Source organism: Cloeon dipterum, chromosome X (assembly GCF_949628265.1).
Source record: "Cloeon dipterum chromosome X, ieCloDipt1.1, whole genome shotgun sequence".
Taxonomy (NCBI): Eukaryota; Metazoa; Arthropoda; class Insecta; order Ephemeroptera; family Baetidae; genus Cloeon; species Cloeon dipterum.
In genome coordinates, this window is record NC_088790.1 from 8,258,489 (window position 1) to 8,281,813 (window position 23,325).

General features: G+C 40.1%; 2 protein-coding genes across 2 annotated transcripts; one reads left to right on the plus strand and one right to left on the minus strand.

Annotated features, from left to right (window-relative positions):
- Positions 1-1,623: 1,623 nt before the first annotated feature.
- Tsp (Thrombospondin) lies at positions 1,624-21,297 on the plus strand. The gene is made up of 21 exons (XM_065495279.1): positions 1,624-1,785; positions 2,921-3,097; positions 6,454-6,668; positions 9,241-9,391; positions 9,546-9,581; positions 9,651-9,724; positions 9,857-9,914; positions 11,517-11,914; positions 14,867-15,088; positions 15,671-15,823; positions 16,220-16,324; positions 16,385-16,492; positions 17,416-17,584; positions 17,646-17,823; positions 18,493-18,668; positions 19,103-19,208; positions 19,259-19,380; positions 19,433-19,520; positions 19,828-20,011; positions 20,808-21,045; positions 21,098-21,297. The coding sequence occupies exons 1-21, from the start codon at positions 1,710-1,712 to the stop codon at positions 21,196-21,198; spliced, it is 3,135 nt and encodes a 1,044-aa protein (XP_065351351.1). The 5' UTR covers positions 1,624-1,709; the 3' UTR covers positions 21,199-21,297.
- LOC135946855 (cyclin-dependent kinases regulatory subunit 1-like) lies at positions 21,285-23,215 on the minus strand. The gene is made up of 3 exons (XM_065495285.1): positions 23,040-23,215; positions 22,742-22,869; positions 21,285-21,709 (listed from the first exon to the last, which is right to left on the minus strand). The coding sequence occupies exons 1-3, from the start codon at positions 23,096-23,098 to the stop codon at positions 21,609-21,611; spliced, it is 288 nt and encodes a 95-aa protein (XP_065351357.1). The 5' UTR covers positions 23,099-23,215; the 3' UTR covers positions 21,285-21,608.
- Between the last annotated feature and the right edge of the window lie 110 nt (positions 23,216-23,325).

Consider the following 23,325-nt stretch of genomic DNA (forward strand, 5'->3'; position numbering starts at 1 on the left):
TTGATGTCATTCTCCCTGTAACAGTTTTTTTTTTTATTATTGACATGCCAATCATTCACAAATGAGGAAAATTTTACGATAAATAAGGAAAGTATCAGTTTCCTGTCATAAAAGATACATCATTTTATAACAGTCATATTTCCAAAATTTTATTCGAGACCGACGAAATCCGCGGGGGAATTGTGTTAAAAACACAAACAAGTAATACCTTGATAGAAGTGCGCGATTCCACCCCATTTTGAAGGCCGCCTTAATTTGCCATTCTATAATCCAAACAACAGAGAGATATTTTTATTGCGCTTAAATTGGAAAATTTACTGATGTGTGTTGATGATGAGTTGTTTTCACATGATAAAAAATGAAAGTAAAATTTACCAACATATCCACGAATAATTTATGAGTCCCATTTGAGAACCATATTATGATATCGTGTTGCAGTAACAAATTCAAATTTGGGAGCAATTTGGAAGATTTCCAACTCGTTACTTGCTAGTTTCCAGCACTCGTGAATTAATTTCAACTGAAACATTTCATGTTTAGCGCTTCAATGAAATAACCCCGGGGTGGAGGCAATCTCACGAGGGGGTGCTTATTTCTAAACCGGATTTCTTCCACTCAGGCTCGTGTGCATAAGCAATTCGTTCGCGAGTTGCTCGCACCTCTACCTCAGAAGAGCCAAACGATCAAGCACCATCGAAATGAGGAACTATGAAAAAGTTAAGTAAAAAGCTAAATTATGACATAAAAAATGTGAGGTTGTTGAAATACACAAGTGATGAATTATTATCCCTATTAAGAGCAATATGCTTAGCCATGTGCGGCAGACTGGCCAATAACTTCACGTAAGGAAATTTGTGGAAAATGTGATGATGGCTGTAACGCGTGATTTAGGGCGCAATTTGCGTAAAAGCTTTTCAAAAGCACACACGACAGCGTAAGTAGCCCTGGCGCGGTGGGCGAGTTATGCGAATTTTGAAGCACCTTCCTTTTGTTCAGTTCGCGAAACTCTTGTTTCCAGCATTTCAGCGGTAAATGCGGTCACACTTGCCATTTTGCCCTTTATGGCAGGTATGCGGCTCGATTGCTGCGCAAATACTCCCACATCGACCCTCCCTACGGGCGAATTATTGCTCCATTTCAAAACATACACCAAAGTCATTTTCCTGAGGGTTTAAAAAAGCTATTTTCTCGCAGCAGGAAAAAAAGAGTGCGACAGCAAGCTTGGGCGGAAACATAACAAGGGCGCTTCATAAAAATTGTCCCATGCAAATAAACCAGCGTATGTGAGCACAAAAGTTTGTGAAGAGAGAAGAAAACAGAATGCACCCTCACAATGGACCAGCAATTTAATTTGTGAACAATTTCAAACTGAGGTTTTACAAATATATAAAAAATATATTTCGTGCTTTTGCTCCAATAATTCATTCCATTCTTAATAATAATGGCTGTCTCTCTATTTGAGCTGCATATTGCCTATATTCATTCCACTGTGCTGCACTCGCAGATGCAATCCAGATTATCCGCAGCCATCGACGGCATAGCTTTCTCGCCCGCGCTCACGATGCGGAGGCTGCGGATCGGAGCTATGGAGATGGAAGAAGTAATTGGAAGGGGTCCGAAAAGTGAACAAGCGTCGAGGTTTAATCGCTGTGCGCCGGCCGAGCTGCCAAGAGCTGATCCTCTGGGACGCTCTAATCGGACAGCGAGCCATGCATCCCCTTACGCTGTTCCCCGCACTGCTCGCCCTCCAGGCGGGGCTTGTCGCCACCATGAGCGTCGACGACGGTGAGAAACCATTAAACCTAGAACACTCAAGTTAATCTAATCTAAATAGTTAATATTAGTCATTAATCATATTTTGACTGTTCATTTACTGAGGATTTAAATTGATTTTATGTCAGTTGAAAATAAATGCAGTTTTGCCATAAACCGAGAAAGCTGCATTTAATTTCAAATGAAAAATGAAGACAACTTTGTGTGCTTTTGCTTTCATTGGCATCTATCAAAAATTAATTTTTTTTATCCACAAGAGCGTTTAAAAATAAAAAATAATGTGCATGAAAATCCCGATAATTTGAGCAGTTGAATTTTTTTGTTCGCGCTCATTAGTTTGAGCTCAATCCCATGAATAATATTTCACAAAACAAAACACTTTGATATGAGAAATGGTGTAGTTAAAGTTGAATTCCACGAACTTATACGCACCAGTAGATTCCCGCATATAAATTAACTCAATTTCAGCGCATTCCTACAATTCCAATTTGCTTGCTATCCTTTCTATGGCGGAAAAAACAGCTTCCTAGAAATATTGCTCAAACACACTCATTCAGAGAATACTTTATTCAGGGAGAAATGTTATATTGCTTCATCTCGTGCACTTGAGGAATACAGATTCATTGTAAATTAGTTAGATGGCAACTTCTCTTGAATAATCAAGCTTTTTCATAACTTCACGGAATAAAATAATGAATTGTAATTTTCTCTTCATTTGCATATAATTAATTCCAATAAATTAGTCTAAGTTTACTCTTTAATTTAAACCTAATTTGTTTGCTCCTAAGCTGGATGTAGCAAACGGATTATTTAAGAAATATATACGAGCCCAAATTTTACCAGTTAAATTGTTTTCATTCGTCCGACATCAAAGGTCGATTGAGATCAATTATTTTGCTCCAATTTTCGGTTACGCTGCATCAAATTTTGTCTGGGCAGCTGTTGTTGTCCACTAGAGAGTGAAAATAAGCTTAATAGAGCTTCAATTACTTGTTAAAAGAAACTGACACAGCGCTGGAATAAATTTCATGGATCGAAATAATAGATTAGCTAAAGCTGCAAGGGTGTCAATTAATTTTACCTCTGAACGTTGAGATCAAACATTCTGCATTTTGCCGATACTAATGTCAATTAATGATTGTCACAGGCATGACAAAGAGACTGGAGGAAGCTGTGCAGGGGGAGTCGTTCGTCATCAGCTTGAAGCACCTGGAGCCACGCAAATCGGCTCCAAAGCACCGTCAACAGGAGCCCCTGTTCGCTCTCGTCTTTTCGGGCTCCGACCAAAAAATGACGCTGCTCTTGGACAGACACTCCAAGCAAGGTGGGTAAATGAAAAAAAACTCGGGACTTCCATCACCGGAGCAACGCAGGGAAGGGATAATGCTCTGGTAACCAACAAAAAAGGAGGGCTGAAAATAATTTTTGCATGAAAAATGAAGAATGGGGCGGTATAGGGCTGTGCGGCATGCATATTGAGGATGAAATTTGAGAGCTCTGCTGTACGCTGCTGTATTATTGATCTTAAAAACTCTTCTCTGTATATACATACTTGATAATACCGCCGAGGCTCTTCTTTGCACGTTTTTTTCTTGTCCTGATGCGTTTTTGATGAGGTAAACGTAACATTTTTACGATTTTTCACTTTTTTTCTGCAAAAAATGGTTGAGAACGTTCTGAAATTGAGATAAAGTGGTATTGAAAACTCCATAATTCAACTTGTTCGTGTTTAATATTGGATGTTAATTGGTTTCTTAAAAATTTCAATTTTTAGATTTCAAAATGTAAAGTTTCCATGATATTAACAAAGATTACAAGCAGCTGTAATCAATTTCAGATTGAAAAATCCGTTGAATAAAAAGGTAGAAGAACAAAATCTCAATTAATTCTAAATAAGTTTCTCATTCTATTCATTTAATTCTGATGTGATTATTCAAAACATCAGTTGTTTTCACTTTAAATATTTTGACAGCTTCAAAGATGTTGAAAGAGACGTGTAGGACCAGGAAATAGAGAGATAGTCGCGAATAACTTTGCATTTTGGCAGAATTGAGCGTGCTCTCCCTTTATTATGCAGAGTAACGAATTCAGCAAGTGCGACAAAGGAAAGGTCCCTTGCTGCGACACCCTCACGCCAAAAACATCTTCCCCCAGCATGATTATCACTGCATGAAGTGACGATTTCGCCTGGGATGTGTCGAAATTTGTCAGCACGCGCTTCGTTGTGTGTGATATTATGAATGCGAACGAAAGGAAAGCAGACGATGGCAGGTGGGGCTCGCTTCTGTCGGTGCCCTTTTAGGGCCTGGTGGGCCGCAGAGGCGTGAGTGTCGCCCTTGAATCGAGGCCCACTCGAATATCTGATCAGTGCGCTGCGGCAAAATTCACGTTTTCTCCCGTAAAAATGAAAATATACAGCCGTGTCTTCGCCTTGCGTGTTGGCTTGCAGACTGTGTAAAATTCATTCAATCGAAAATATTTTTGAATTACATACCAGATAATACCTGCCTCACATCGAAATTTATGAGGAAGCGTCTGAATCTCATTATTGGGCAGGAAACCCATTTATTCTGATTTACAAGGCTGTTTAATTTGACGTGAAAATCAATTCTGATGGCATTGGCACTGTCCTCGTACTTTGTCAGATGCTATTGTGATAATGAATTTTTCCACCGATCAATTTATGCACCAAATCGCGTGGGAAAATACAAAAAGGACTCATTGTCAGAGCTTGTTATTTAGATAAAAAAATGCAGTTGACATTCTCTTTTTTGCTTCATAGGGTTCAGTATTATTATGGATTTTTTCGTCAAAACTAGACTAGAAATGTGAGTCAAGGGTGTGTCTTTATACAATGCCACACAGCTTTTAATTTAATAATAACCACCGTGTGCAGCACGCTTCTGCAACAACACGAGACTGATTTTATCTCTTTACTGGCCTGATTCGTTGAGTATGTTTCCGAGAATTTTACGCTTGTCGTTTAATGAGCGGCTTATTCTTCTTTAAAACCCATTCGATGTATCTGAAAGCAACAAGTTCGGCGGATCTATTGCAAAAAGCCAGCGGCACATGTGTCCTGGAGGCATTGAGTGATTACTTTTATTTTTTTCTTAGCAAATCCTTTTAGCTAAAATGTAATAAAATCCAAGAGAGCCAGCGGCAGTTTCCTCCTCAGTTGAGTCCAACTTCTGCGGCTGCTGATCAGTCGGTGGAAAAAGAAATGCGTGCTCACGCGGAGTGCGTGGGTGAAAATAGCTCCTCTTTAACGCCCAATGAAAGCAGCCAAGCTAAGTCATGCCTCACCGAATAATAAATAACACTCTCCTGCCGGTGACAAAATTGTCCCGTGGGACGCTCTCCTTGTCTCTATTTTGGGAGAAAAGGATTAAAACCACCGCGTGCTGCAAGGAATTCATAAACAAAAACAAAAGCCGGCAGCTGTAAAGCCCAATTAGTAACCGGGATTGAAGGGGATGAAGGTACGAAATCCCTGTTCGTTTAGGCCTTTTTGTTTTGAATGTTGAGCCCTGTGCGGTAAGTTTTTCACGTTGCCTATTGTGTGCGAGATATTTTCCCTCTCAGAAATTGTTCTCACCGACAAAAGGCGCTCTGATTGGGAGCAGCTGCTCCTCGATCTGCTCATTTGCCAGGCGAACTTTCGTAATCGGACCCTTCCATCTTTCGCCCAGCAAATTAATTTGGATTTTTCAATTTATGGCACAGGGGATTTGCTTGAGAGAGAGAGAGAGAGAGAGAGAGAGAGAGAGAGAGAGAGAGAGAGAGAGAGAGAGAGAGAGAGAGAGAGAGAGAGAGAGAGAGAGAGAGAGAGAGAGAGAGAGAGAGAGAGAGAGAGAGAGAGAGAGAGAGAGAGAGAGAGAGAGAGAGAGAGAGAGAGAGAGCTTCCAGGAAAGGGTAGAGACGTTAAAATACATTTTTCATCATTGATAGTTGCTTGAAATAATTAATATTTTGTGCATTGATGCGTGCAGCGTGAAAAAATATCAAAAAAGATAATTAATGCCACGAAATTATTGAAGATATAGGAGGGAGATTTTGAATGCCAGAAACTTCGTGCATAACGTGTGTTTAAATTATTGTTTCTTTGCAACTGATGTCAAAAATAGAATCATTAGTTTCTTAAAAAACTAGGGTGTAGCAAGTCTGGGCGCACCGCTTATCGTTAGATCACCGAAGTTACGCAGCATGCGTTGCGCAGCCGGTAGCTGGTTGCTGGATCTGGAAAGCCTCCCTGCCGGCTACATAGCTCTAGGCAAACTCGCTACCTTGCTGGTTTGCACCTTTCCAGTATGCGTGATTTGGCATCACGAGACGAATGTCCTCGGTGCGGAGGCAAGTGGCCCTTCAGTGGGCTGGGTCCCTGTGCGGCCTGGTGCGCCCATGTTATCAGTACGCGGTGTTATTGGGTCCCGGGTTTCAGCATTCGTGCTAGTACAGTGCGCGCCCTTCCCGATCCTCGAAAATGGGAAAAAAATAAATAAAAATAGGTAAATGCTCTGTGAAAATGTTTATCCAAACAGAAAAAGCAAGAAAGAGGTGCGAAAACCATTTCCCCTTTCATAAAGATGTTCGATTGACACACAATAAGCTTCGTGCGGGCGAGTTTCCGTGAATGTGACACAAAGCTGATGGGTGACGCTTTTTCGTTTTTCGTTGCAGTGCTGGTGGAGACGTGGACCGGCGGCGACGACAGCGTGACGAGCAGATTTGCAGCATCGCAGCATTTGAATGACGACGCCATCATCAAGTCGGTGGTGCTGGACGTGCAGGTCAATGGCCCGTTGACCCTGTTTGTTGACTGCCACAAGGTCGGCTCCATTGCCATCCCTCGCACCGTCGGCCATATGTTCGAGCGCTCCAAGCGCCTACACGTGGTGAGTTTTCTTCTTTCTCTTTCGGCACCTCAACAAATGGTAAAACCAGAGCCTAATTGAGTACGACGCAGCGGCGCTGACCGCGAAATTTCCCTCAAAGGGAAACACTTAGCCCATTTTCACTAATAGTGGGCCGTCCCCAGGGCCACACCATCAGGAGCTTGATTGGCGTGGAATACGTGTGGTTAACAAAGCGGATCGCCGCGCACAGCCTTTGTTCAGTCAAACGTGTTACGAAAGACAGCTCTTTGAATTTTTTATGAAGTTGTCACCGCGTGTTCCCCAGGGATGAAGGATGAAAAATTGTCATACTAAATAGTTGCTTGCGGATGACAATCGCACTGTAAATTTTTAAATGATTGTTGCAGAACACAAAAACTGAAAAGCAGACATGTAGATAGAAATAGAGAGCAAATTTTCACTTGTGCAGCTTTTGATTTTTTTATTACAGTTTATTTAACCACTGTCAAAGTTTGTTTATGAATATCATAATTCACTGCATTTGAAAACAACCATCACTTGCGCAAATTCAATTCTGGAATTGATGTAGTGGGTCTTGTGAAAAATATACAAGTCAATAAAATATATAGGTTTCCTTCAAATTTTCTAATCAATCAGGTGTGTGGAAGGACTGTGGCTCAATTTCAGTAGCCTTTAAGTTCTTCAAGCGCTGGTAAGCCATCATGTTATTAAATATCCAGAACAGGAAATCCAGCAGGAAGCAAATCTCATTGGCAGAGACTGAGTCGCTATATAATTTGCACGTCCACCGTCGGCCTGAATTTTATTGATTTAGAGACAGGAAAAGTTCCATTAAACGCGGAAAAGCAATGAGTTCTCTCCATTTTCGAGAGAAATGTTTCATTGTTTAATCAAGCCCAATGTAATTGATTGCAGTTGGGCTTATTGTCGTCGCACAAATGGAAGCAGTGAGCAATCAAAAGACGACGCGGTAGGGCTTATAGATTTCCTCGTCGGCAGAATTCATGTAGCAGATGGTTTGAGAGAAATTCAATTTACGTAGAAATGTGTAAGTCTTCTCGGTCGGAGGCACGCAGCCTTTTTCTCGTCCAGCTAGTCCACGCGCCGTTGGCTGCGGCGGCCGGGTGCGTAGGTCCGACGTCTCGGGCCAAATTAGGAGAGACCAGTTGGCTCATTTTTTTCTGCAGAGCGCTATGTACTCGATCGCTAGCAAGCGAGCGATTCTTCCTCCTCACGTGCCACCTATTTTCTCTCTCTTATTGCAAGATTGTCTCCAACAAAGAAATGAAATGGGGATAACTGGCGGAAAACACGAAGGACCAAATTACATAGAAGGGTCTCCTCCACCTCCGCTTCATCGTCATTTGGAAGTTAATTGGAATAGAAAGCGACACCTACTCAGTAATAACTCAGTCAGCTACGAAACTGGGAAAGAAAACGAGAAACTCGCAAAGTGCTATCAAAGCTTTGTTTCCGCTGGCAGTTTTGAAACAGCCATTTAATGTTTTTAGAATCATAACGAGTGGTATGTTTGCCCTTTATCGACGAAGAATATACTCTCAGCATTCTTCACGTGGGAGTAAAAAGGCGCATGAATGAACTGTTCCTGCCCGAGGAGCCGGTTTGAAACTTGCATAACTGGCATTGAATAATCGTGACTCAATTCCAGTTTCAAGGTACTACTATTTTACACTGACAACATCAGACTGCCTTAAATTCAAAATCCAAGCAGCACTCTTTAAAATAAGCTATTTAATTTGTGGTCAGTTTGGAACAATTCAAAATTTTCTACTAAAAAGGATTAAAACTATTTAGGAATATTTTATAGTTAGATTGATCCCAGAACAACGAGTCTCTGGAATGTAGAATTTGTTGTTGTGTGGAAACCATTCTCGTGCGTATTGTATTCATAAAGCCTTGATCTTATCTGTGAAAACAATGCTGGATTATGGCACCGCTTGGTAGCTTGTGGAACTTGAATTCAAAGAGACTCTTGAGTTATGCGTAGGATGGTATAACTTTGTTTGTATTCTCAGACCTCTAATAAGCTGTGTTCTCGCAGCTTTTCCGAGAACAGCTGACACTCATTTCATATCTGCTAAATCAACGCCGAAATAGCATTTCTGTTCGCATCACAAACAAGCGGGCTGGGTGTAATTCTCCACAATCGAGCTTAATTTCTTTGAATGCGTTTAACATAGTCACCCTCCGGATTTAAACTAATTCATTCCACATCAAAACAACATTTTTGCGCCGACGCGCTACATTACTTTATAAAACAACATTTTGTATGTTTTTGGTTCTGAAAATTTTTAATCTAGAGGCTTCCCGCGAGCTGCTGGAAAGCTTTGTACATTTAAAATACAAACCACCTTTGATGAATTTTACACAGACTAACCAAACCTGCAGTGTATTTTTATGAAAACACAAAATCCCACGTTTTGTTGGACGATTCTAAAAGCGAATAAAATATAATCAGATCCAGATTATGATTTTCAACAAATTAAAAAGAGGAAGATGCATCAAATTAAAATTGTAAACCTGAAAAATGATCAAAATATTAAAACGATTCTCAAATTTATGGTTTCAGACTCGAGACAAACGATTCAAAATGGCGATTCACACCAAAACTACGGTTGGAAGTGTTCTTTCAGAAATGCATTGCACCTCACCACATCATTTGGACAAAATGCAAGCGGACGAGGTACCACCAGGAAACAGTGTCTACACTTACAGAAGGGGTAATTTACTACGTTTTACAGTTTTTTGGATTTATTATACACAAGTATCTAAGACTCACAATAAAATATTCCTAAACATAGTTTTAATTTTTCACTAATTGTGAAGCACAGAGTATTTGAATGTTATGAGATTGATATTTATTCTCAATTTCAGGAGACATTCCGTTGATGCATGAAATTGAAGAAAAAGGTTAGTCATCTACCCTCTGTTATCAATGGATTCGTCTTTAATTAAATTTAACTTGTGCAATTTTATTAGAGTCGCTGCTCGTGAAAGCGCTGTTGGAACTGATCAACACCGTCAAGTCTCTCAAAGACGAATCCGTGCAACAAGTGAGTACTCTAGTTTCTCATCTCAACACTTAACAGAATAAATAGCCTACTTCTCTATCAAGGGGATAGCGCTTCGCTCCAAGTTTAACATCGTTAAGGCACAATTAAATCCAATTTATCCTTCTGTTTCAGACCAATGAAATGAGAAGTTTGAGGGAAGTGCTCGAGAATTGTGAGATGTGTCACGCAGGTAGGTACTGAATCGGGAGTCACGAAAAACGAAAAACGCAAGCAAAGAATATTGATTTCTAACTTCAGGGATTTTCACCAGTTGATTGCATTTTTTTATTCTTTCGGGCTTCAAAAGCATTAATTTTGTAGTAAATGTAGTGAGTAGTCCGATCCTTGGGAGAATAACATCCTGATGTCTTATGGATAATTAACCCGACAAAATAAAGCGACTATTTTGATTTTGAAAATCAGTCTTTTATTTAAAGGCGAATACCCTAAGACCAGGATGCTATTCTCTCCAGGAATAGCCCAAGAAGAATATACAAATTTGACTTGCAAATTGTTGGCCACGAATGCCTCCGATTCAAATTAATTAACGATTCGAGCCACCACAACCACATCGCGAGTTCACAAGAGGAGAAGAGGTTGGCGCACAACTTTCCAACAAAGAAATCTCTAACGAGTTTAAGATGCTCTCTTCCTTCCCTATCAACGCCAATTAGGCATGAAGTTTGAAAACTTCCTTGAGCTCGGAACTCACTCTGTCAATTTTCTTTTAAAGGAATCGAACAGTGATAAAGTTTTCTTCCTTTTGTAATTCAAGCTTAATCACTTTCAGTCGGAAATCATTAATAATATTAATTTATTTGAACTTTTACGAGGAACAGCTAGCTAGTCAATAAATGGAATGAATGAAAATACACGTGTATATTTCAAACATCCAATCGGAAGGATTTCATATACTTTTTGCTGTCGCTAAATTTTTAAGAGATTTATATTGACTACTATAATTTGTCAATTCCACTCAAATAAGAGAAATAACAAGGAGAATTATCCCAGATTCGTATTTTAGCAACTCCAAACATGGCATGAGGTTTGTAGTACCTTCGTATCGGAGCTCAAAATTTACTCTCAATATTCTCAACAAGAGTGAGCAAATATAATTTTGATAGCTAACAACATAAACATACACGTTAAATTGAATCGATGATGTTAGGCAAACAAACAAACACAAGCGGAAATACATACAATTGGAGTCAGCATGTGTGCGATAAGCCACGCTCCTGTATTCTAGGAAATTGACTAGTATCTCTAAGCTAGAGAGTTATAGAAAAATAAATCGCGTGCAGAAAAAATATAACAAGAAAATCCAAAATGGCTATACTCTGCGATGAATTAATTTTATGATTGGTGGCATCGTAAAAAGAAACTTCCAAAGAAAAAATATTCTTGCATGGTATCATAATATAAATTGTTAAATTAATAGGTGATATAGAAAACAATCGGCTGCACTAATTTCTGAGCACGAGCAAAAAGAGAACCAAATAAGTTATGAAATCTTGTGAAAACGCCTCTAGTAGAGTGCCAGAAAAACGTTAATTTCCAGAATATTGAATTTCACATTCTAGTTAATCACGTAATGGGAAAGTTGGTGCGGTTTCTTGAAGTTTTTTGCGGATAAGCGGGGTAGCTTTTAGGGGCTTCCGCAAAATTTATGGAAATGAAATTGGCACACCAGTAAATTCTACCAATTTATTGATGACCCTTATTTCCTTCCCATCAATGATGTTCTTCAGCACAAAAGTTTTCTCATCCTTTCTGTCCACAACCTGATTTGCAGCTCCCCCGCCGCGACGGCCCATGTGCAGTGACAACCCGCCGCCGTGCTACCCGGGCGCCCAGTGTCAGGACACGGAGGGCGGGCCGGTGTGCGGTCGGTGTCCGCGCGGCTACGTGGGTGACGGACGCCAGTGCCGGCCTGGACAGACGTGCGAGGACAGGCCGTGCTTCGCGGGCGTGCGCTGCTTCGACACGGTGGACGGCTTCCAGTGTGGCCCATGCCCGCCGACGCACGTCGGCGACGGCGTCAGGTGTAAGCCTCGCAACGCTTGTGAGCAGAACCCGTGTCCGCAGGGCGTCCGGTGCGAGAGCTCCGAGCAGCCGCCTTACTACCGCTGTCAGCCCTGTCCGCAAGGCAGCGAGAGCAGGGATGGACGCAACTGCCAGGACATCAATGAGGTAAGCACGCTTTAATTGCTTATTGAATCATGCAGCGAATGATTTTATCTTTGACAGCTAATTAATGTGAAAAACTAGGATATTGGATGTAGATTGAATTAGAAAATTGTATCAAATCGATAAGCTCAAACCAGCACGTTGGCTCTCATTTTTAAGGCGTTCATCTTCACAATATCGAGGCAATGGGCTGCCTATTGTCTAGGGCTGGAAATCTCCTGGGGAGTTTCCCAAACCTGCAGTGCAGCGTTTTCATGCGGTTTATTGCACTTAATAAATAAAGGAATCGGAATAGACTAATTTTACCATTAACACTTATATGTTAAACGGTATCTGAAAATCTGTAGTTCACAGCGTTTGGCATTTTTAAATGATTTTTTAAAAAAAATTATCTATAACAAATTCCATTAAAATTTTGCCTTGTATAAAAGTTGGCAAGAGAAAAAAAATTCAAAAGCTGCAAAATTTGTTTGCAAAAGCCCGGGAGAAACTAGCCGCAAAAACCCTGCAAATAACCGCAAAAAAATAGATCTGCAAAATAACGAATTATTCCACTGCTAATGTCAGCGATGGCTAAAGGTAGATCACTGTTACTCGAAATGTCCAAATAGCTCAATTGGGAGGCGAACCGTCGCCGATTCACCACTCGCTGGATTTCGCACCTTTTAGTGTTTTTAGGGATAAATGCCTGGCATTTCAATAAAAGACCTCAGTTCGGGGAGGCAAAAAGATGGCCAAACTGGGCCTAAGCTCCTTTCTGCGGCCACTCAGCCCCATGCTATCCACTCGGCGGTGTTATTGGGACCCGGGTGAGCTCATAGTCCTGTGCTTTGCAGAGGTTAAAAAAAGATGCATGAGCTATATGATACAAATCTTGAAAATTTAATATGCAATTATTTTAGGCACATATATAATAAATATGCTATTTATTTTAGCTATAAATTGAGTTACACAACCAAAAAACACCAGGAGTTACCGATACCACGCCGCTTTCTCGATATAAATCGTCTAAGTTCTATAAATAAAGTGACATTATTTCCATTCACCAACCGTATTACGCAGCTATTGTGCTTCATTTGCAGAAATAGCAGTGCAAACATGAATACGTTCGTAGGCAACCGCTTGACATGGGAGCTTCGCAGGTTGCATAATATTTTTATCTTCAAACCAAATGAAACGCCCGTCATCGGCAACACATGATAATTTCCCGGTTGAGGGGAAAGGAACCGCAGCAGTCTATCGAGTTTGCATTATTGCATAGAATTACTAATAGTTGATGTTCATTGGCTCCCTTATGGACTTTGGATTACCGCAAAGTAGTTTTCGACAAGGATAATCCCTTTTAACGTGTGTCATTTGACTTGCAAATCACAAAAGCACAAATTTCTCTCCTAATAACGTATTTTAACTCAAAGAGACAAAAACATTTACTTTGTCTACTATTTTGCTGCGCACTGTAATTTAGTGCAAATTAACTGCGCACACAAGCATGAGTTCTCTGATTAACAAAGAGGCTTTTGAAGTGTCTGAACTATATGCACTCCGACGCTCTTTGTGTTTCATTCAGCACATTCAAATTAGAATTTAGAACGAAGCACCTGTTACCCTAATTTACAACAAAGTAACATTTTCTCTTTGTCACTCTTGTATGAAATGAGAAATGAATTACAAAATGCTCCGTGTCAATTTTCATAAACCATAATTTAGACAAAAGCGAAATGAAAATTATATTTTCAGAATTACTCTCGGCGCAACTTTTGATACAGGTTAGTAAAATATTTATTTAGGAGCTCAAATTTGTGTTTTGAATACCTCTACAACCGAGAAATTGACCCGTTTCATAAATTTTTAGCCAACGAGGAAACACGTTTGGTGTGGATTTTGTAATTTACTCAAGCGTGGTGCTTCTATTTGGAGGATTCGAAGCGAATGTTTGCAGTCCCTTTACAGACAGAGCTTAAACAGAAAATCAACACGAAGTGCTGGCGTTGCGCAAGAAGCTGGCGCAAATCACAGCGGGATTCTCGCATGCCATTTGCAATGTGTTGACTTTCCGCATCAAGGTCTTATTGTCACAATAAGATCGAAGGATATGGGTAAACAAAATAAAAGCAAGGCGGGCTACTAAATACGTTTCCTATGCACAAAACACATAAAAGTGACGAAATTATTCCGTGAATATTGATTTTCCTTTGATCCGCACTGAAAGGATTTTTCATTGTGTCTCTGGTCTTCATTTGAGCTGTATTGACTTTCGTTAGATTTAAGAATTCTGTTTGGGTATATCTTTGATGGCTGTTACGTAATCAAATTCAATTATTTGTATCCATTTTGTATACAGTTAAATAGAGTTTGCTGTGCTGCGTTGCTGACTACAAGCAAAAACCTACCCTCGGGACTAAACAAAAATAGCCACTTGTAAATCAAACTGAGTGAACAATATTTGCTGAAGCAATTTAATTAACATCCCGCCTCTCAGTATTGTGATTTTCACTATTCCTTTTCGAGCTAAAATGTTTTTATAATTACACCGAAAATATGAACAGCATAGAACGATTTTAGTGGATATATGTAGTATAATATTTGCCGTATTTGTGTACAGCCTCAAAATTTTAGCATGGCTCAACGAAATTATTTGTGTATTTTAAGCAATTAAGCAACACGCATGACTGGTTGAAAAGCACACGCACAACTTGTTAAATGTAATTATCAGCGAGGAAATCACGAAGCTACATTGAGGAAAATCTCTGATAATTGTTTAGCAAATATGCTGCGCAAGTGAGTGCAAATTCTGTGATAAACCAATTAACTTCCATCACATCCTTAACTGTGATAATAATAATTTCACCCTGTCTCATGCAGTCAAAGCAAAAACGAGCAGTGAACAGTGATATCCATGTCGTGTATTAATATTTTGTTAATTATTTCATTCGTAATTGTTTTGCGTGATTCTAGTGCGAACTGGCGCGGCCGTGTGACCCCCGCGTGCGCTGCCAAAACTTGAGCCCTGGATTCAGGTGCGATCCTTGCCCGACTGGATTCACCGGCAGCTCCGGTGTGCAGGGCGTGGGCTTGGAAGATGCCAGGAGGGTGCGGCAGCAGTGCCACGACATCGATGAGTGCGCCGACGGCAGGAACGGCGGCTGCGTGCCCAATTCCCAGTGCATAAACTCTGAGGTGGGTGCCTTGCACGACATCATTTTATTTAAAGTTTAAAATTGTCAAACCAGTCGCGGATGCTGCTCGTGAATTGAGTTCAACTGCTAGGCAGGGTTCAAGAATTGTTCAATTCGATTCTGACCTTTTTCGAGAAAATAAACTTGTTGTTATAAACTATCAGGAGTAATAGATTTTTCCCAAACTGAAATTAAAAATTAAAAAGAGATTTTGAAAAAAAGACAAGAAGTTTGAAACTTTTATCCATCATTCAATCCGCTTGTATTATTTTAATTAAGGCTTCCAAATTAATATTGTAATTTTTTAAATGGTTAAACTTTTATGGGTGTTAATGTTTATTTCTTGTATAGATCGTTAAACGCGCAAAATTACAGAAAAATCTCCCGCTCCTTATGAAAAAACAAGTTCTTGTAAGGCAGTGAGGCTACCCAAAAAATGCGAAATGTTACGAACACTGTCTGCTATTCGGTTCAATAAATTAAATCAGCGTTTCCTGTATTTATTCAAAATTTAAAAATAAATCTGCGAGATCTTTTAGCATCCGAAATTCCTTGAAATTTAATTGAAATGTATTATTTGCAGGGTTCATTCAGGTGCGGCCCTTGCAACCGAGGATTCATCGGCAACCAGACCATGGGTTGCCACAACACGCCAGGCATGTGCATGGACGGCACCGTTTGCCACGAAAACGCCGAGTGCGTTCGATTCCACGGCACAAATTCGTTCTCTTGCAGAGTAGGTCCTATTTCTGTATTCGTCATTCACACATTCAGTGCCCAAGTTTTGCTAATTATAAGCACGGTCTGCAAAGACGGAAAATTATTCACTCGCACTCAAGGAGAGCTAAAACTTTATAATGAAATGCACAGAGCGTACCTGCTTTTGTATAGGAGCGGGTCAATCTCTTTGAAAACATAAATAGCGTTTCTAAATGTAATATAGACCCTTGAAACTTGAAATCAAACTTTAAGAGCTAATTTTGTAAAAAAACTGATAAAATTAAAATAAGTTTCTCCTTTCCTTGTGAATGATCGAAAAACGAACTTTTTTGTGTTGCGTCACCTGATTTTTTTTATTTTCCACCTAAAACCCTAATAAAAGCATAGCATTCTCTGCGTCGTTCGTTTCCAGTGCAAAGTCGGTTGGGCTGGCGACGGCAGGGTGTGCGGCCCGGACAGCGATTTAGACAGATGGCCGGATCGCGATCTAGGCTGCGCCGACCCCAAGTGCAAAAAGGTGCGTGTGCCGCGGCAGAAAACAATTTCGCCCGCATGTGATGATTTATCTGGCCCATAGGACAACTGCGTCAACGTGCCTAATTCCGGGCAAGAGGACGCGGACGGCGACCGTATTGGAGACGCGTGCGATGCTGACGCAGATAATGATGGCATTCTCAACAACCCGGTAAGAAGGGATGCTAGCGGAATTTCCTCCTTTTCCTTTTTATGGAGTGTCAAGAGCACACATATTGCTTTCACAACTACTCCATTCTTACGTCAGCTAGATTGCAAACTGGCTTTTGCCTGTTCACCGTAGCAGTCGTGTTGAATTATTCACTGCTTTGAGTTGAGAGCGAATTATTTCAATATATGATGCACACTTCATAGAACGTAACAATTTCATTAATGCTTCCTCGCGATTAATTGAAACCAGCGACCTTGTTACTGAAGAGTGTTGGTTTCTATTTCATCGTAAATCCTTAATCGTAAAATAATTACTACCATAGCATCGTGCAGTCCATTCCATTGTTGTTACGTTTTGAAATTAGTTTAATTCTAATATCGAATAACCAGAGTGCATTCATAGCATTACATTGTTGCTACGTTCACATCAAATTATAATAAAAATGAAATCTTGATGAGAAAATTAGAATTTGCAAGATCTATCTCGAAAGCGAAAAGCTGATTAAGTTTCATTCCATTTTCTTTTAAAACACTCGAGAAAGCAGTGCGCTTACCTTTAAAATAGTGAATAGGAATGCAGTTTAATTAAATAGAATTAAAATGCAGAGGATAATCAATTTTTTTCTCAGATTAAATTTTCCTATAGTAATAAAAATGGGTCTTTAGTTACCTAAAAAGCAACACATAACGTTTGGTCCAATTTATCAAAAGCTATATGTATTAAGGACTAATACATGACTCTCCTGCTGAACCCATAGCAGTTATAGACTTTTTATAGCAGAAATAAAAAATATTGCACTCACACACTCGTTTAACGTTTGGTCACATTTTACGATCTGGCGTGTCTTACTCCCTATTCCTTAATCAAAATCAATAATCCTAGATGATTGGAAAACATTATTCATTTTGAACCGAATTGAACAGGACAACTGCCCTCTGGTTCACAACCCTGGGCAAGAAGACTCGGACCCTGATGGCGAAGACCGACAGGGCGACGCGTGCGACAACTGTCCAATGGTGATCAACGTCGATCAAGAGGACACCGACAAAGACGGCTTGGGTGACGCATGCGACCCTGATATAGACAACGATGGTACATAAAGCCACGAAATCCAAAATGCAATCGATCGATCATCATTAATTTTTGCGAGCAGGTATTCCAAACCAGCAAGACAACTGCCCGAAGAAGGCGAACCGCGACCAGCAGGATCAGGACCGCGACGGCGTCGGCGACGCTTGTGACAACTGCCCGTCAGTGCCAAACCCAGATCAGTCGGACAGCGACAGCGACTTGGTGGGCGACGCGTGCGAAAGCAGTCAGGATAGAGACAGGTGATTTACTAATGTGGCGGAGATAGTGCTCGGCACATTATTTATTGATAGGACAGGGAAATTGAACGTTTTTTATGAGCTTCAAATCGTTCTTAAAATATCAAATGAGTATTAAACATGCAAGTTAAATCGATTTAACCAAAATATTTCAATGAGCAAACGATCAGATTCACAGAAATTTTAGGTTTATATTCTTGAAATTTACCGACAGAAATTTATTTATTTTGTATTTTTTGGTCACAAATGATAACCCAAGTATATAACAATTTATAAAACTGTCCAAAGATCTTTCCCAGAAACACAATCCTAAATTTCTCCGTCAGCCCCTTTTTTAATCTGCAATAAACGAGGAATCGCATTACAATTTCCCACTCCACGACTGGGCTTTCAACGTTAGGGCGCACAGCACGATTTTCCTCTAAACGAGCGCCACTGCAAATTCAGCAAAAGACCATCCACCTGTCACACTCGCGGTCAAAGCAGAGGCTAAATCTGCACTCAGCCGTTGCGAGACCCAGCTGCGTAATTCGTGATTGGCATTACTTGTCATCTCTCTTTCTGAGACGCATTTCACCCCTTTTCAAAAGGCGCGATTGACGCACGCACGTCTCGTGACATCTGATGTGAGTGGTGATTAACGATCGCTTTTGTGCATTTTGCGGCACCCAGGGACGGCATTCACGACGACAAGGACAACTGCCCCCGCGTGGCGAACAGCGACCAACTGGACACCGACAACGACGGCAAGGGAGACGAGTGCGACACGGATGACGACAACGATAGCATCCCCGATCTCCGCGACAACTGCCCTCTGATGTACAATCCGGGCCAGGAGGATCTCGACCGTGCGTATCAAAACTTTTTTCCTTGAGTAACGATTTAAAGTCCTAGTGTTTTCAAATTTTTATAAATTTCCCGCAAAATTATTATTTTTTGTAAAATAGCTAGCTAGAAATATGTAGAAATTATTAAGGCGAGGAATTGTTTCAAAATGTTTATAAATCACTCTTAATAAATTATAATTAATACTTTTAATTTTTTACATTTCGTGTGGAAATTTGAGTAACAATAAAACGGTTGGTAGAAAATGCAACCCTGAAAGCCAAGCTATATTTTCATGGAGATAAAAATAGCTGGATGGAACGCAGTTTCCACGCCACTTCTCAATCGCAAAATCGAATAGTGAACATATACGAAAAAAATCTGTGCTGAAAATTGCCTTTCCTGTTTCTTGCCTCCAATAAGTTCATGCTTGACAGACGTCTCTTTCTTTTCGTAGGTAATGGCGTTGGTGATTTGTGCCAGGACGACTTCGATGGCGACGACGTTCCCAATTACCTGGACAACTGCCCAAACAACTCGAAAATACACTCAACTGACTTTAGGTATGGCAACAAGGAAATTTCGCTCGCGAATTTTAACCAATTTGATGCAGAACGTACCAAACCGTGGTGCTCGACCCCGAGGGCGATTCACAAATCGATCCCAACTGGGTGATTTTCAACAAAGGCGCGGAAATTGTGCAGATGATGAACAGCGATCCCGGACTGGCAGTCGGTGAGCTTGGCAGCTCATTTAAGATACAAATTAATTACAATTCATTCCTAAGGCTATGCTGCGTTTGGCGGAGTCGATTTTGAGGGTACCTTCTTTGTCGACACGGAAATTGATGACGATTACGTTGGGTTTATATTTAGGTAGGCCTACGGCATCACGAAAAACCCGATGCAAATTTAATTTTAACTTAAATAGAGAAAAGTATCTACGAAGTTAAATTTAAACCCAAAATTAAATACATGGATTTTCATACATCATTCTGGATAGCTCCAAATTTTCAATTTAGCATTAAATTGAATTATTAAATTAGAAAAGCTTTATTGTTAGAATTCGGATTAAAATCGTAAAATTTTGTGTACGTCCATTTTCTGATTATAAATCCAAGTTTTGTAGAATCTTTAATTTTATTTTCATTTGTAACTTGACGGAATTTCTTTCTGTTTTAAGCTATCAAGACAACCAGAAATTCTACACTGTCATGTGGAAAAAGAACACGCAGACCTACTGGCAAGCCACTCCATTCAGAGCGGTAGCAGAGCCGGGAATTCAGTTGAAACTTGTGCACTCGAGCACTGGCCCGGGTCAAATGCTGCGGAACTCCCTTTGGCACACCGGGGACACTGAGGACCAGGTCATTTTCCAAACCATTGAACAAATAAACTTCTGTGCTGCAAATATGGATGGACCTTTTTCGCTAGCTCTCTAACGCTTTTAGTACACATTATGATATTATATTGCATACGCATATTTAAATTCTGCATGAAGGTGACTCGGGATTTTCAATTAATCGAATACTATATTTCCTAGGCGTTCTGACACTATGATCATGATTTAAAATATTTCATGCAAAACTGAACGTAAATAGTCCAAAATGCGCACTAAACATAAACTCGCTGTAAATTATTTATTATTTGTTTGACTCTATTTCCCCGTCTAGATTCATACATTTTTTTCCACCCTCCATGATAATTTGTTGTCTCCATTTTAGGAGTTACGTAACAAATCTAATTTTAATATGGATATGAGATTGTCCATCTCAGTGATTTTGCCGATTTTGCATTAACTGGTCAGAAAATCAATGAAAATTTACATATTCGTCGAACAAAATAAACAGCGAAGAAGGAAAAATGGGAATGAATGCGCCATAGCTTTGCGAATTTTCCTTTTTCCACAACAACTTAAAAGCAAACAAGGCAGCTCGTATAAAATTAGCACATTATGTACAGTAATTTTTAGCAGTTTGTGCAAGGGAGGGCCTGGACTTCCCTACGCAGAACACTTTCATCTTTATATCCAATTAATGATTGTGAATGAAAATTTTGGAACGTGCTATCAATTGAAACTGTTCATTCAAGCGAGAACTGTGCGTGGTTCGAATGGCTTAAATTTATGAAATAGTCTCTGAACTGGCCCAAAATATTTTACAGGTGAAACTATTGTGGAAGGATCCAAGGAACGTGGGCTGGAAGGAAAAGGTGGCGTACAGGTGGCTCCTACTTCACAGGCCCAAGATTGGACTCATCCGACTGCGCATTTTTGAGGGGGAAAACATGGTGGCCGACTCAGGCAACGTGTTCGACTCATCCCTGAAGGGCGGACGGCTGGGCGTGTTCTGCTTCTCGCAAGAGATGATTATTTGGTCTGATTTGGTCTACCGTTGCAACAGTAAGGTATCTCGCAATGAATAATTCAAATTGCTGAGGGCTTAAATTTTTAGATAACGTTCCCGAATCGATTTACCGAGAACTGCCACCAAGGCTGCAACAAGAGGTGGACATCGACATGACTTTGCCACCGCGAAGGGTCGCTGCAAACTAAAATTTGCTAGAGAAATACTAAAAAATCGTTTTGTGTTCTTCTACCATTAATTATGATTTTGAGTCTTCAATAAAATCACCGCGCGATGCCTTAAAAAAACTAGCATCATTTATTACTTACAGCATTTCTTAGCATTTAACATATTATAAACTTCACATTGATAATCTACAAAAGAAATTGTTACTTTTAACGCATCCTACAAGTAGTAATCATTTGCGAAAAGAATAAGAGCCAACACCTATGTCGGTATCAGATAGGTAATTGTGCAGTTAAAAGTGTGGTGCGAATTAATACTCGTTAAAATGCAACTAATTGCTACTCAAGAATTAATATTTACATACAGATCTGGTGAAAGAGAGCCTTAAGATAGTATAACACAGGTTTGTAGCGCAGGAAGATTTGAAAATTCATTAGGCCTTGATGTTCTTTCCTTCAATTTTCACATTGTTGTTCATCGCAGGGTTGTTTGGGTCGTAATTCAGTTGTCTTCTGAATAATAGAATGTGGGGTTCTGTGGAAACGACAAAAAGCGTCTTATTAGCAAACTAACAGTCGAACAACAACTACTATTTTAATTTGGTTATTACAATACTGATGTAAAATTATTCAAGCTTGACCGGATCGAAATAACGATTGAGTTCACGGCTCTTATGGAATATTCACACTTTTTGCCCAACTCGCACTTCTCGCAAAGATATGGACAGGTTACAGTTTCTGCCGGGTTACACATCTCGCCAGTTCTTATGAGAATCCCATGAAAAAGTAGGGGTGGCGAAAACTGTAACTCGGCGGCGAAAACTGTGACTTTTCCCATAGGACTGAAACATTGATTCTTCCCATCAGGGCGAAAAGTGTGAGTGATCAGAAAGCGTGAGTCCCATAATATATTTTGGAATTCTTAATTAAGCATCAGATTGGAAACTTTTCATTTGAAAAAAGTTGAAGTAGATCAAGTCGTCTATGTAAATGGCAACTGGAGGGGACCATATTTTGAGAATAGAAATGTATTAACTCGATTTGCATGCCATGGATATCACCATGCAGAAGTTACAGTTTCCGCCGGGATACACACATCTTCTTATAATAAAATATGGGTGGTGAAAAGTGTAATTTTTCCTTATTCGTAAATGTAGATTTTGTGGTGAACGGTGTGAAAAGTATTGTAGGTTGAAATGTTCAACTGAAAGAATTATCTATTTGTGTGTAGTGTAAGAGAAGCAGCGGAGGTACTCTTCAGAAGAGTTGTATGCACATCTAAAAATTGGTATGATGAGGGACTCACGCTTTCCGATCACTCACACTTCTCGCTCTGATGGGAAGATTTTATATGTTAATCCCTATCCTAGCGAGAAGTGTGAGTTGGGCGAAAATGGTGAGTCTGCCATATGTATTTATAGATACATAATAATATTATGTCCGGACGATTGTAGGCTTAATATTGCACGCATAATTGCGTTTAATAAATTATTAATTCATTCAAATCAAGTCGGGTGCTATGCACACGATTAAGTAAAAATTTGTAGATGCAGTAAAATTTGCACACCTGGCTGGTGAAACATGTAGTGGACCCATCCCTTGCTCTGCTGCACGCCAAGACCCCTCCATTCTTCCTCTGACATTAGGTGAGTCTTCGGGACCAACTTGGCAATATCACGAGGCAGGACAACATGCCTGGAAGACGAATTTCAATTAATGTGAGGGTCACTCATTGTCAGTTAATTGAATATACCAACAGACGTATGACATTAATATTTAACAAAATACTTCCTCCATGCGTTAGATTGCACACTTAAGTTTTTGTTTGTCGTTTGTGATGAAAACGATCAAACTAGAATTCTTACCTGTATTCGTACTTGTCATCGTTGTACTTGTCCGAGTACGAAATGTTCTTGTACGACATTTTGCACTTTTTCCAACCGTATTTTGAAACGCAAATTAGGAAAACGATTGGGAGTAAAAAATGTTCCGGTTAGGTCCTGACAGTTTACACAGTTGAAATACACCGGCTGCTGCGCGGGAAATAGCACGCTCTGAGGGGTGACGGGATGACGTCATCTGACTTCCATGAAGCTGATTCGTCGACGCTTTCTCCCTAGAACCATCATCGATCAGTGGTAAAGTAACCAA

Bases quoted from the DNA above. Each gene is read 5' to 3' on its own strand.
- Tsp (XM_065495279.1), top strand. From the start codon at position 1,710: ATGCATCCCCTTACGCTGTTCCCCGCACTGCTCGCCCTCCAGGCGGGG. The intron at 1,786-2,920 runs GTGAGAAACCAT...TGATTGTCACAG, and splicing joins CACCATGAGCGTCGACGACG to GCATGACAAAGAGACTGGAG. The intron at 19,521-19,827 runs GTAGGCCTACGG...TTCTGTTTTAAG, and splicing joins TACGTTGGGTTTATATTTAG to CTATCAAGACAACCAGAAAT.
- LOC135946855 (XM_065495285.1), bottom strand. From the start codon at position 23,098: ATGTCGTACAAGAACATTTCGTACTCGGACAAGTACAACGATGACAAG. The intron at 22,870-23,039 runs GTAAGAATTCTA...TTCGTCTTCCAG, and splicing joins GATGACAAGTACGAATACAG to GCATGTTGTCCTGCCTCGTG. The intron at 21,710-22,741 runs GTGTGCAAATTT...TCGTTTCCACAG, and splicing joins CTACATGTTTCACCAGCCAG to AACCCCACATTCTATTATTC.